Consider the following 13,593-nt stretch of genomic DNA (forward strand, 5'->3'; position numbering starts at 1 on the left):
TCACCAGTGAAGAGTAGTGCCAGCAGCATCACCTGAAGGAAGGAGTACCAGGCCAAACCCAGCAGTTCTGCTCCTGGTTTTGCTGCTGCTTTGCCAAGTTAAACTAAGGAAAAAGCCAATTTTCCATTTAAGGAAAATTTGGATTTTCCCTTGATGACCCCCAGTGAACGCCCAGGGTTAAGGAGATGTGACCTCCTGTGGTAGGTTCTGTACTTGACATTCTTGAATCAGAGTGACAGAAACGTTGGACATGAGCAGATAAGCCAGAAATGCAACTCTGAGGCTTTGCCTACAAAAATAACTCCTCCAGCCTCCATGATGATTACTGTGGTCCAGAATGACAGGGAATTTACTTACTAGTGATAAATAATGTCCTGTGTACATGAATACCAGGGAGAAGGAAACTACCACAGTGTATTACAGCCTGCCCTGATTACAGTCCCTAAAGTACTATTTTATGTGATTATACTGCTACAGGCCACAAAGTGGAAAAGATGAACCATGGGGTCAAGTTTTGCCCTCTCCTTGCACGGGTGTCCCTCCAATGTGCTTGAAAAGCAAGTTTGTGAGCAAGGGCTAGAATATATTTCTATGAAAGAAAACAAAACAATGGTCGAAACATTTGTTACTTCAGCAAGTAGAAGAGTAAACTGTTTATATAAAATAATAAATGAAATAGTCTTAGTTTACAGAAGTGCTTGTGAGGCTGGTTCCTGAATGCATACAATTAACATTGCTAATGCCCTGAGAATTTTTGGCACTGTGTGTGGTGTATGTACACTCAGATGAAAGCTCTTCATTGCCATAGTTTCCAAGAGTGCCCAGGCCAGCACTGGAAGCAAAGTGGCAGGGTCTGCCTAGGGCTACCTCCACAGAGATCAGAAGAGCATGGGCTGTTCAGAAGCTGGTACTGCTGGAGGAATATTCCTTATCCACAATAAAAATACAGGACCCTTCTGCACTTCAGCCTGCTCTAAGCAAAAGTTCATCCTGTGGTTATTTTTTGTTCATTCAGCATTCACTTACTGAAAAATACAGAGTTCTGCAAACCCTTCCAAATTGCTTATGCCTTGCTGCATTGCCCACTCTTTTCAGAGCACTTTCTTTCCTAGACATACTTAACAAAACACAAAATCCTTCACTAGAGTAAGTTTTAAGACTTTTTTAGGAGCTACAGACAATGAAATGAATTCCATTTTTTAGCCCAAAAGCAGAGGGAACAGACTGTAAACGCTGCAACAAACTTCACATTCTGATGCCTCGAACAACACCAGCGACACTTCTGTGTTTTATTTTTGTGTGTTCATGGAGCACCAGTCCCTTCCAGTCAGTGCAAGGGCTACAGGCTGTCACCCCCTGGCTCTGTGGTCACCCCCACTGCAGCAGCACCGGGGCAGAGCCGCGGCAGGCGGCGGCTTACCTTGGCACACGTTGTGGTCACTTTGCTCATACCCAGCTGCACACTGGATTTGGTGGGTTGGGTTGGGAGGGGCGCGCTGGGGGTCGGCCGGGGTCCGGCGAATGACGCTGTTTCGACCACTTGTGGATTCAGCTGCTGCTTCTTCTCGCTCATTTACAATTATTTGCGCTGTTCTGGGTAGACAGAGGTATCCTCCATAGTGGTTAACACATTTCATCCCACCTTTACATGCATCTGGGACTATTTCACATTCATCAATATCTGTGGTTAGCAACAACACAAGTCATGCTTTTAACAGTCGAACCTTCTGCAACAGCCATTAACACAAAGAACACGACGAGACATGCACGCACACCTCCGTGTCCAAAACAGGGGTGTGCAGTGAGAATACTTAAAGAATACCAGTGACAAGTCTGTCTTTGAAAATTATTTACTGTACCTTTGCACCGTTGCCTAACAGGATCCCATTCATAGCCATCTGTGCATTGCTGTGGAGAAAAAAAATAATAATTTGGTTACTTGGGATTCTTTGTTTTGGAAAAACAGTCGAGTGTATTCAGTGAACTCAAAGGGAAATGCAGTACCTTGGTAGGCTAGAAAAATGGCAATTGGTACATCACTGCTGTGCAGGAACAGTAAAACTTGTGGATCCCTTCCCACAAGAATGCTCATAGAGCATTCATAGAGCATTCCCACTTGGAATGCTCTATGAAACACAGAGAGCACCTCGGTCTCAGGAAGTTCCCAAGATATTGTTTGTTGTGAGCAGGCTGGGGAGCAAAGTGACAAAACCATTGCTTTCTCCTTCCCTTGTCCCTGTGTTATACCATCTCTCCTTGGCTGAATCCTTGGATGATCTTTGGTGTGACCAAGCTGACCAGAATGAAAATCATTTTAGGAAAAGCAGCAAGTTTTTCTGAATTTGGATCTCATTCCCTGCCTTCCAGCAGGTGAACCTCTTTCATACTCAGACTCTGCCAGAGGGACCAAGAGGACTCTGTGGCCCTGGACTTCATCCTCTCTCCCATTAGCACTCTAGCAATGGGGGAGGATCCCATGACAGCTGGAAATTCATCCACATGCTTTTTCATCATATGACTCCAGGAACTGCAGTCTAGGAAGGACAATTTATATTGTGAGACACACAATAAACGGTTGGAGTTTATAACAGCAGGACTACTTATTTATACAAGACTTTGCAGAATTCAAACAAGGCTATACTCAGCAGCTATTCATATCAATGCACACCAGCAAATTCAGGAAAGATTTTAAATAGTCTGCTCTGCATCTTCATAATTCCTCTGCCCAAAAACATTAAATTATCCAGAGGGCAGTAATTTTAGTCGCAGGTCACAGTTACAGAGACTGAGTAACAAAATATCATGGTGCTACCAACTGCAGCAGGAACATTTAAAATATTAAAATATCATTGAATCAACAAGACTGTGCTGTGTAGGTGCATCTTGGGCTGCTCAGGGTACTACTTTAATGGCTCCATACAAAAAAGGAATGGAGTTGACTAATGTAATTGGTCACAGTCAAGCAAGCTAAATCTCATTGCAACTCCTCTGCCCCTGAGGGACTTCCAAGTGGCAAACTTGACTTTCTGATGCCAAGATCCACTTGTTGCAGGTCCTATCCTCAAGTTATTTTAAGGGACTTGTTACTGATGGACTCTGACTCAGCAGGAGGATTGAAAATATTTTCTTCTCTTGCAGGTGACACCAGTGATTTGTCAAATATGGCAGTGAGCTGTAGCTTGGAAGGGTTTTTCTCCCCAAGGGGTAAGTGGACACTCTCTAAAGGATTGACTACATGCTGAGTTGACAACTCCAAAGTTACTGTAGCTATGAAAAGGCAAACCCAAAGGAAAACAGCTAATTCATGCATTTACTGAATCACCCAATTCCTGTTAATGCACAACAGAAGTACTGTCTGTTTAACTGCAAGGAGCCAAGTCCATCTATTACTGCAGCCAAAGGCTTTTACAATAGCAAAGGATTTGGCCCTCCATGGATACAATGTGTGCATGAGAAACAGTAGCATCCCAAGAGCAAAATCTCCCAAAGCTGGGGTTTTTTTGTTTCATTTTCCATGATCAGCATTTAACCATCAGTGAAGCACCTAAGGGCTAAGACCTCCTTGAAAATGGAGCATAGGTGCCCAGCTCACATAGGCTTACAAGAAATGTTCAGTTGGTATAAACAGAACTATTGGAAATGCTGCATAACTAAACCCCCCTCATATAATAACTGTGGGAAAGGAGGAGGCTGGGATCCCTGTTTAGTCCAGATTTTCAAAAGGTACTTACATCTTCAGTTTCCACTTATATACAGAGACTTTAAAACAAAAGTAAATCACAGAAGCCTCTAAATAAAACTACTTCCAGCCTTCAAAACCCTAATGCTTCTAAAGCCCAGTGTTAAAGTATTTTATTACTGACTTCCTGATGCTCACTTGAGGCTTCTTTAAGCCCTGACTTCTACAAGAAGGTCCAACTCTGCAATATTTACTTGCTTGAGCCATCCCACTGACTTCAGTGGGATTACTTGTATAAGACACAATCCTGGGCTTTGGCTGTGGTTCTCTAACTTTTTGCATGTGTGCAGAATTTTCTGCTTGTGTGGCATTGGGCTGATGTGTGTGCACATATCCAGAGGTCCACCCATATGAAGCAAGTTGCAGGGATTACAACTGTAATCAGATGTGAAAATGCGGGTTTTTCCCCAGCCCAGGCTGGGGTAATTGCCACTCCTTCCATGACATGCATTATGCAAGCCAAGCACTGAACACAAGCAGATTGGAAAGAAAAAGCTGAAAAAAAATGCCTTTAAATCTCTTAGCCTGCCACTTGGTTGCAAGCAGAACCTATTCCCAGTATTCTTGAACAATTTTATCAAAGCCACTGCTCAAAACCAGCTCAGAAAAGAACAGTCCCATGATCACTCCGGGATTCAGATGCTTCATTAAAAGCCCCAAATTTGGAAGTACTTATATTTTGTTAAAAACAGCTTGAAACATCCATAAGAAAACACAAAAGAATGTTTGACCTAATTATCTGTCAAACTCCATATATTTCAAATGAAGGTCCTAGGGACCCTGCCTTTATGAAAATGGATTAAAAAATAATAAAAACCTCCTAATTTTGTTCAGTCCCTCAAACCGAGTACACAGATAAACTTTTCCAAACAAGCAGTTGTAATGCATTTTGCTCAATCTTGTCATCTTGAACTTTTAAACACTCTTTGAGTGCAGGAACAGCTTATTTTATGGTTAATATTCGAACTCAGCGACCTCTGTAGCACATGCTATACATTGGCAAGAAATTCGGTTCTTCTTAAGGGTCATTTAGCAAAGAATCCCCGCAAAGCAGCAATTATCTCCAAGTCCATTAAACCTTACCGTGTACGTTATGGTTTCCTCAGTTTCCTGCGAACGTACTGCAATGAGAACGAACGCAGCCAAGAACATAGCTGTCAACATCGTGAACCTTGAAAGAAAGGAAAAACAAATCAAGCAGGAATGCTTTTAGCGGTCTCCTTTGCTGGCAGCGGCCGCAGCAGCCCCGGGACCGGCTCCTGCCGGGGAGCCCACCCAGCCCCTACCTGGGAGAGGCGGCCCGGCGCTGCCCGCTCGCTCCCGCAAGGAGAGGGTGAGGCTTGGCCGTGCTTCCCAGCCCGGGGGTTTTATCCAGCTGGGAGAGAGGGGCGGAAATAACCAGGCAATGGAGCTTAAAACACCCCAGCGCTCACCGGGAGCAGCGCCGGACAAGGCGCGGGCAGCGGCACTGCCCGCCCGCCGCACGCTTTGGGGCGCAAAAGTAACTTTTCGGTCAAAGCGAGGCGTGGGGGGCACTCCCCACCTGCCGGGCTCTGCCAGGGACCCGCTGGGGCGGAGCCGTGCCCGGGGCGGCGGGCACGGAGCGCCGGCGCTGCCCGCTCCTACCTGCGGGGCCGGCACCGCGCCGCTCGCTGCTCCCGTCCCGCGCCTCCGCTGCGCTGCCGGCGGCCGCTCGCTCCCCCTGCCCCGCCGCCGCTGCGCTGCCGGCGGCCGCTCCTTCCCTTTGCCCCGCTGCCTGTGCGGTGCCGGCGCGGTGCCGGCGGCCGCTCGTTCCGTTTCCCGCGGTGTCGGCGCGGTGCCGGCGGCCGCTCGCTATCCTTCTCCCCGGTGCCGTGCGGCGCCGGCGGCCGGCCGTGCCCGTGCTCCCGCTGCCGTCACACCGCTGTGTGCCCGTGCCCGGCGGCCGCCGCTCCCCCGCCGCTGTCGGTGCGCGCCCGGTGCCGGCCCCGGGCTAAATAGAACGGGCGCCCGTCCCGCCGGCGCCGCGCGCGCCCCCTGCCGGCCCCGCGGCAGCGCGCGGGGCAGGTGCGGCCCCGCCGCCATGTTGGGGCCGTGAGGGCAGCCCGTTTAGAGCCTTTGGTGGCTTTGGGTGAGGAGAAGGTGTCCAGGACCCTGGTCACTGGATCTTTATTTAATTCCCCAGTTTTGCTTCTGCGGGTCCTGTGGCACAGTAGAGCAGCTCTGTTCTGTTCCTGAGAGGCCGGCGGCCGCAGCCCCGGGAGCCGCTCCCTCACGCCGCTCGGGTGCCCCAGCCCCGCGGCTGCTGCGTCCCGCTTGGGATCTTCGAGGAAGAGCGGTACGGCCATCGTTTTGGCGTGTGTCGTGAGTCATGCGAGTGTAGAGTCCTTAAGGTTGGGGAAAAAGAGCGTCGAGACTAGCGGGTCCATCGCTGCCATGCTCTGAATTACAACCGTAAGCAGATGTGGAAATGAGAATGGAAAACTGGGTTTTTCCTCCGTCCATGCTTTTGTAATTTCCTCTCCTTCCATGACATACATGATGCAAGCCAAACAGTGAACACAAGCAGATCTAAAAGAAACTCACAAAAAGGCCTTTAGATCTCTTACCCTTCACTTGGTTGCAAACAGAACTTCCAATATTCTTGCCCTCACATGGAACTTCCAGTATTCTTGCCCTCACGTCCCACATCCACACATTTTTGGACATTTCCATGGGTGGTGACTCCACCACTGCTTTGGGCAGCCCCTTTCAGTGCTTTGCAACTCTTTCCTTGAAATTTTTTTTGGTAATATCTAATCTAAACCTCCTCATGAAGTTTAAAACAGCAGGACTATTGATGTGTTGTGGGTGTTAAAAATTTGGTAGATAAAAGCCATGAGGAGCCCTCCACAGGGCAATGCCTGTTCCTCAGACACCACCGAAGTTCAGCAGCCATCACTTCTAAAAACCTTCCCAGGCTATGGAATGCTGTTATTTCCCCACCCTGGGGGAAAGCTCATGGACAGAAGGAAGGATGAGGAGGCTTTGCAGGGGTTTAGAAGCTTTGGTGGGCTTGGATGAGGAGAAGGTGTCCAGGACCCTGGTCACTGGATCTTTATTTAATTCCCCAGTTTTGCTTCTGGGGGGCCTGTGGCACAGTAGAGGAGCTCTGTTCTGTTCCTGTAGTTCAACAAGAGGTCTCTAGTTTTAAAATAAGTTTTTTGCCTCCTTAATGTAGACCTTGAAGGGCCTGGAGAACTGGAAATCTGAAAAAATGTCTTACTATGCTGCAGACCTCTGACACTGCTGGCCTAGAGAATGGCTTTCCTATACAACCCCATAATTCTTACATTAAATTATAGTTGATCTTACATAAAGCATGAGTTCTTTTTTGGACAGCCATACAGTGCTCATTAATTTTGTCTCTGAATCAAATCACTTCTTATCTGTTCTAGAATCAGCCAAGCTGGTAGTTTTAGAATACTTGTAGCTGCAACCATATGTTGCCTATCTTTTATTTTTTAGGTGAGAGGAGGTAGGATTTTCTCTCCCTCATTGCATTTTCTGTGCTTACAGATAAGTGGGACTCCTGAAAATGTACTTGCAATCCACACACCTCTCTGATAAGTAAAGAACAGCACCAACAACATGGTGTAATGAAGAAAATCTAAGTTGATTACATTATAGGACATTTTGCATGTACTTTTGTGTGCACATTAATTTCATATTTAACAGGCTGTCTTTTGACATGTGTTCTCCTGCTCCAAAATGATTCCTTTAAAGCTTACATTCCATTATTTAGGAATGCAGCTTCCCAGTGTTAGGTTGCCTCTGAGTTGTTCACTTCTGTTGGTGTAAATTGGATTCCTGTTTGTGATGTGGTCCCTCATGTGGGACCACATTTCAAACTTTACTGTTTCTTGCTTATAGAAAGAAATGCAGGTGTTTCTAATAATCAAATGAATGCAAAATAACACCATAATTGCTTTTATCTACTTGGCAACACTACATAGTGAGTATTGAATTGCCATTTGAATAGTGGCATTGTCATCTGTGCCACGCAAAGAGAACAAAATTTAAGTTGTTGGTTCTGGATTAACTAAAAATTTTTAAGTCTTGTCTTAAGCTACCACATAGGAAAACACTGCCTGTATTACAGGACTGCAGTTGATTTTTTTTCCCTCTGGAAGGATGTTCTGCAAAGCAGAGAAGAGCAGGAACATCGTTTTGGAGGGTGTCTGAGCACTGGCTGAGCAGGGACCCCTTCCCTTGGCTCCAGCCAGAGTTACACATTTACTGCAATGCCTCGTGCTGCCAAGGATGGTTGTCAGTCCTTTAAATGGAGGTAGGAGACTCAGTCCATGGTTTGGTAGTTCAGATGTTCCCTGCTGAGACAACTGGAAGCTTGCCTGGTGTGGGAGAGCAGAACTTAAGCTTGGGAATGCTGATGGGAGTGTGAGGTATGTGAACGAGCTGAAGGACAGCTGAGTTACATATCTGGGGTGTCTGAAGGTGTCCCTGTGGTCAAACCATCCCTCCTTCCCTGCTGACCACGAGCAGCCTGGCACTGCTGAGGCCAACCCCTGCAACAACTGGAGAAGCCCTGTCAGGCTGGTCCTTAATTTTCCTATTTTTCCTTACTTTTGGCTCCTTCTGAAAATTGTGCACTCTATTCCCTACTGTTTTAGTGAACTCTTTGCCACATCTCAGTTTTTTGCTTTCTTTAAACCCCACAGTTTTCATAAATTCTTCAGCTGAAATGTGTTTACAACTTCAGCGTTCACATTTTTTCTTCCTGGCAGGATGTGTTGCCACCCCCCATTGTCCTCAAAAACCCAAGGATAGGTAGGCTGAAGGAAGACTGTGTGTGGTTAAAATGTCACTGCACTCCCAACTAATTCTGGCTGCTAGAATTGTCCCTGGGGGCAGCAGACAGCTGGACATAATTTAGAGCAGGCTGAGATTGATACTAGAGGCTAGCCCAAAAAGGAGGAAAACAAAATTACAGTTTAATCTCTTCTACTCCCAGATCTGACCCCCTTTTCCTGTTTCAAACATCACTCCCTAGGACAGAAAATGAAGCAGAAGGAGAATTTAAGCAACTCGTGTTTGTCAGCTCAGGGACCATCGGTGTCAGTTTAAGATGGTTTCTGTCCCTGGCTGTGTCACATGGAGTAACCCTGGAGTTGTCTAAACTCAGAGCTGGAATGGTGGAGATGCTATTTTCATGTTGGACTCACAGGAATTTCAGAACATAAATTATTTTGATAACATGGCAGGCTGCCTTTCTGCCACGCTGCCTGCAAATGTCAAATTTTTTTTCCATGTTTCAGCTTGGAAGTGACATAATGTTGGTGAAGGATAAACTGTGAAGAATTAGGTGTCTGATTTTTTATTGCCGATTAAACATGACAAATGTTAAACTTTTATTTGAGGTAATATTTTACAAGTTTATTTATCTTCAAGGGAGGTATCCTGAGTATATTGTATGTGCCATGAAGTGTTACTGAACTCTAAACTTGATTTGAAAGAAGGTCTGTGTCAGGAAATTACTCTCACTTTTCATAGAAAGGTGACATCGAGGTAAAAATTCACCCTATCAGTTTCTTATCACAGGTGTTGAAGTGACAAAAAGTTAATAAGGACCAAAATATCAGTAGCAAGGCACAGAGAACAAATTCTCTCCTTCTGCTTAATCCTCCCATTCAATCTAAACATATATTTATTGTTGTTCTTTGTTTATTGCTTTGCAGTAGAGTTCATAGGTGACAGATGATGCAAACACAGAGAAAACTGACAAAGAAAAGATAGGATAGTTGGATTAGAAAAATCTAGTAGTAGAATTTCAGCCTTTATTTTCTTCAAGTTATCTCCTGTATGAGAGATCTTGTGTGAGTTTTGTTATGCTGAGGCCTCTGGCTAGCTTGGGCAAACCGGTGCTTTCATTTTTAAATGTCTAACAATGCTCTGAGGATATGAAAGTATAATCTTGTTGCCATTTTTAATTTTGATTTTTGCTAAAGATCAAGCCTGTGGTCTGCATACAATTTGTCAAGCATGCAATTTGCTTGTCTGCTGCATTTTATGGGGATGTGATCCTGTGTTTTGTGTGTTTCTGTGGACTCCAGCTGAAATCTGGATGCCCAGATAAGGTGGTGACTATTCCCACTGGAGTCCTTTGTCAGTAAAAAAAACATGAGGGAGAGAGTGAGTGAGTGGGAAAGGCATTTCCCAGAGGTTGTCCATCTTTTTTGTTGGTGCAGTTGTGCAGCCCTAGTAAATTGGGAATTGAAGGGCTTTGGAAAGATGAGTGATTTGCAGATGCAGCTGAAAACAGCACAAGGAATGAGGGGGTGATGGTGTGTGGGAAGGATGAGCCCATTTCACTTTCCATGTGTGCTTCATCACCTCTTGCATCTCAGGGAATGAGGATTTTCCAGGACTGCAAACCTCTCCTGGTGATATGGTTAATGGGTGTTTTCTCAGTGTTTTCAAGGCTGTAACTTTGAGGTCTGTCTTACACAAGTTTAGTGACAACCCCAGAATATCTGTTTTTATGGGTTAACCATACAGGTAAAGACCCTTTGATGTGGTAAGAATTTCAGATATGGCAAATCAGGGCTATAGCTGAAATTGCACTGTGACAATCTGCGATTTAAATATCCCTCCTCTCTTTAGCTTGTATTTCTGACTTCTTCCATTTTTATACTGTGCATTTTAAAACTCTTTTCCATTCTCTAGCAGTGATTTTCTTTCTCTTTTTTTTTGTCTTTCTCATGCCGGATAAGAGAGACAGCATTCATCAGTGTCAATGCATGGTTTTTGTAGCACTGGAGTTGTCATTTCTTCTCCTTTTTCTTCTGGAAAACCAGCATTGCTGTGCATAGGAGTTGAAGTCTGAGGCTGTACTAGGTTTCAATCAATTTGGTTAAAATGAGAACTTTTTCCCAGAAATATAACCCATCTGAGGAACAGACAGCCTTTCTGATATTCAAAATCCCAGCTTGAACATATACTGTTGTTCTGATTGAACTGTGCCAGTGCAGTTCCTTGCTCTGGCTAAAAGGCAACATAGAAATGCCAGAATTCAAATCCAGCATCACCCAGACTTTGTTTGACACAGCTTTCAACTCTAGTTTTGGCTTCCTGTGAAGCTTTGTGCAAATCATTTAATCTATTTCTTGGTACACTCTCTCTGAAATGAGGAAAAGATGTGACTCTTGCCCAGGGAGGTGGGGTGGGTGCATTCACTTACCTGTCTAGGATTCCCAAAGACAGCTGATTGCCTTGGATGCTCAGATCCCATCCCAAGTCCAGCAGTTTGGATGCTTGTCTGTGAGGCTGCCTTCAGGCCTGCTGTGGGCACCTCAGCATCCCCTCAGCTGAAAGGAGAACCAGGCAAACTCATCTACTGCAACTGTAAAAACTCTGTGCCCTCTCTTCATCCTCCCTCCTTGTAGGAAATCCATTTCCCTTCCTCTGTGAGTTCTGGGAAGGGTGGTAAGTGTGTGCTGATATGAATGGAATACCTTTGTATGGATTTCTGACTGGCAGCTCAACTCCAGCAGCTTGTTCAAGGCCTAGTTTTCATTTTTGCAATTTCCCAGCATTGTGTTTAGCTCCAGATTTTGGGAATTAATTTGAATAATTTAACCTTTCTTAAGAGGATTTAGAGTATTCCTGATGGTCAGAAGGTGCTAAAGACCTTCAAGGCAGACATCCATGTTTGAAACCCTTAGCCCAAAGCTTTCTGCAGAGCCCCGTGGGCCTAAACCCGAGTGTGACACTGCTGTGATCTTTCAGCACAACCAAACTGAGACCTCTCAGAAAAGCTGAGTGTAGGAGAGCCTTAGAGGAACAGATTTGGGAGGCAGAGCTCTTGCTAAGGACCATTTTGCTTTTTACAATTCAGAAACATCAGGATTTTTAGGTATATTAAACAATAATTTGGTTCCATAAGCATCTTCTGAACTTTCTGAATTTTCCTTTCTTTCTCTTTTGAGAAGAAAAGTCAGTAATAGGGGAAAAGCAGGAACATTTCTTGTTTATGTTGTGTGGGGGTGAACTTGGCAAACAACCTGCCTAGTTAACTTATTAATTATTGTCCAGAGACACAACTTTTCTGCTCAATATCTGCATGTTAATACTACAGGATGTATATCTGAGTATTTGAATTCCCTGGAATATTAAGCTTAGTGCTTGTCTTTAAGCTGTCATACAGCAAGCAGAATCCAAATACCAGTGGGGATTTTCCTCTCTATGAGATTGATGGGGTTATCCCCTCACCCCTCTTTGCAGATACCTGTGGTTGAAAGGGATCAAAATTCTGGAAGAGGCTGGAAGAAGATACCACGAAAAGCTGGCACAGAAATGCCCATAACCCTGTATGCTCCCAAAATATGCTCTGTAGGAGTTGAACCACATCAGAGAAAAATTCAGTTTTGGGAGTGAGGCAGTGGGAACACCACATCTCCAAGTCATTGAGGTGGAGAGGCTGCAGAACAACCCCAGCATGTCATTTGTGTCATAGTCTAACACGTCACTTACTGTATATTCATTTTAGGTCACGTGTAACACAGGGATTCTTCTTTTAATTAATCAGTTCAAGTTCTCATTCTCTGGAAGCCCAAAGCCCTGGCAAATTAATTCCTGCTCATTCACCCATTCCTGTGCTTGAGCTGTTGTAATTTAGAAGTGATAAAGGCCCAAAACAACCTGATGCATACAAAAACCCCCAATCCCCCTCTCCACCCCAGTGCAGAGCAGTTGAGTTCTCTCTCCTGTGTCACTCCAGAAACCCTGGAGCTCCCTTGGCCAACAATAGTCTCAGTGTGTGGGGGGCCATGGGCCTCTTTGGCACCACAGCTGCAGGTCGTAAATGCAGTTCTGGAGATTAAGATATTAAAATGTGCCTCTCTGGGGGCTGCTCAGCACAACAAGGCCTGAGGTGTTCCTTGTGTCCCCAAGGCAGCCTGGTGGCTCCCAGGGCAGTCAGGTGCTGCATGGAGCACTCACCAAGAGCTTCCCATGAGGATTTGTCCTCAGCAATGGGGTGCTTTGCCATTTCCTCTGCCAGCCAGGGAGTGTTTGCTGCTCCAGGCTCCCACTTCCCGCAGAAGGCTACACAAGGTTGGTGACAGAGGTCTGCAGAGCAGGAATTCAGTGAACATCAGGCAAAGGAGATGTAGATGCTTGAAGAAAATCATGGATGCTTTGTGCAGACCAGGCTGCAGTTGGAGCACTGCTCTGTCCTTGTGGCTTTCCATGCATTTATAAAATTCCAGCTAAAAGAGCAAGAGGCACGTGGCAAGAGCCACTTGCATCAGTGCAGAGGAGAGGAACAGATTTACCTACTCACTGTTTTACTAGCACTTACTTCCAGACTTCCTATTTATTACTTTTTATCCCATTTTATGTAGAAAAGGTTTTTGATTTTCAGCTCCCTTACTCTTAAAAAAAAATGCCTTTCTCACTGTAATGTTTGACAGCACTTTAAACAGTGAGCTGTGGTTGAAAAAATTTTGACTTCTAGAGGCAGTATTTAGAATGTGTCAGAGTTTTAGGGCTTGGTCATTTCTGCTCACATTCATCCTTCATTTTTCAGATGTAGACCTCTTAATAGAGCTTTTACCATAGAAATTCCACTTCTGCAAGAAAACACTGGAGCAGAAAAAGCAGAATTGATTGAGCTTAAATCAAAGGAGAGCCCTTGGTTCAACATTTTGTCGGCAAATTGTGGCTGAGTTATTAATTATCTGTCTCAGTTTGTAAGTACCTGGAATCTGTAAATCTTTCAGGAAGGCCTTTAATATACAAATCTCTACATGTTACTGGAGCTCCTGACTGGTATCTGTGAGGAAGCTGTGGACACATGGAAATATGTCATCCTGAAG

General features: G+C 45.1%; 1 protein-coding gene and 1 long non-coding RNA gene across 3 annotated transcripts in view; one reads left to right on the plus strand and one right to left on the minus strand.

Annotated features, from left to right (window-relative positions):
• The window catches only part of EFEMP1 (EGF containing fibulin extracellular matrix protein 1), a 45,154-nt gene extending 39,441 nt beyond the window's left edge, over positions 1 to 5,713 (minus strand). Inside the window, exons 1-4 of one of the 2 annotated variants that reach the window (XM_064415577.1) lie at positions 5,366 to 5,713; positions 4,823 to 4,910; positions 1,860 to 1,908; positions 1,421 to 1,681 (exon numbers count right to left, since the gene is read on the minus strand). In XM_064415577.1, coding sequence (XP_064271647.1) covers positions 1,421 to 1,681; positions 1,860 to 1,908; positions 4,823 to 4,903 — 391 coding nt within the window. In that variant the 5' untranslated portion in view covers positions 4,904 to 4,910; positions 5,366 to 5,713. Of the gene's footprint in view, positions 1 to 1,420; positions 1,682 to 1,859; positions 1,909 to 4,822; positions 4,911 to 5,025; positions 5,093 to 5,365 lie in introns of those variants that run through there. The other variant, XM_064415579.1, reaches the window with a different exon arrangement.
• Positions 1 to 13,593, plus strand: part of LOC135297734 (uncharacterized) — a 130,973-nt gene that overhangs the window by 54,904 nt on the left and 62,476 nt on the right. The window contains exon 8 of the long non-coding RNA XR_010359650.1: positions 3,139 to 3,204. This is a non-coding gene — a long non-coding RNA (uncharacterized LOC135297734). The remainder of the gene's footprint in view (positions 1 to 3,138; positions 3,205 to 13,593) is intronic.

Source organism: Passer domesticus, chromosome 3 (genome assembly GCF_036417665.1).
Source record: "Passer domesticus isolate bPasDom1 chromosome 3, bPasDom1.hap1, whole genome shotgun sequence".
NCBI classification, from domain to species: domain Eukaryota; kingdom Metazoa; phylum Chordata; class Aves; order Passeriformes; family Passeridae; genus Passer; species Passer domesticus.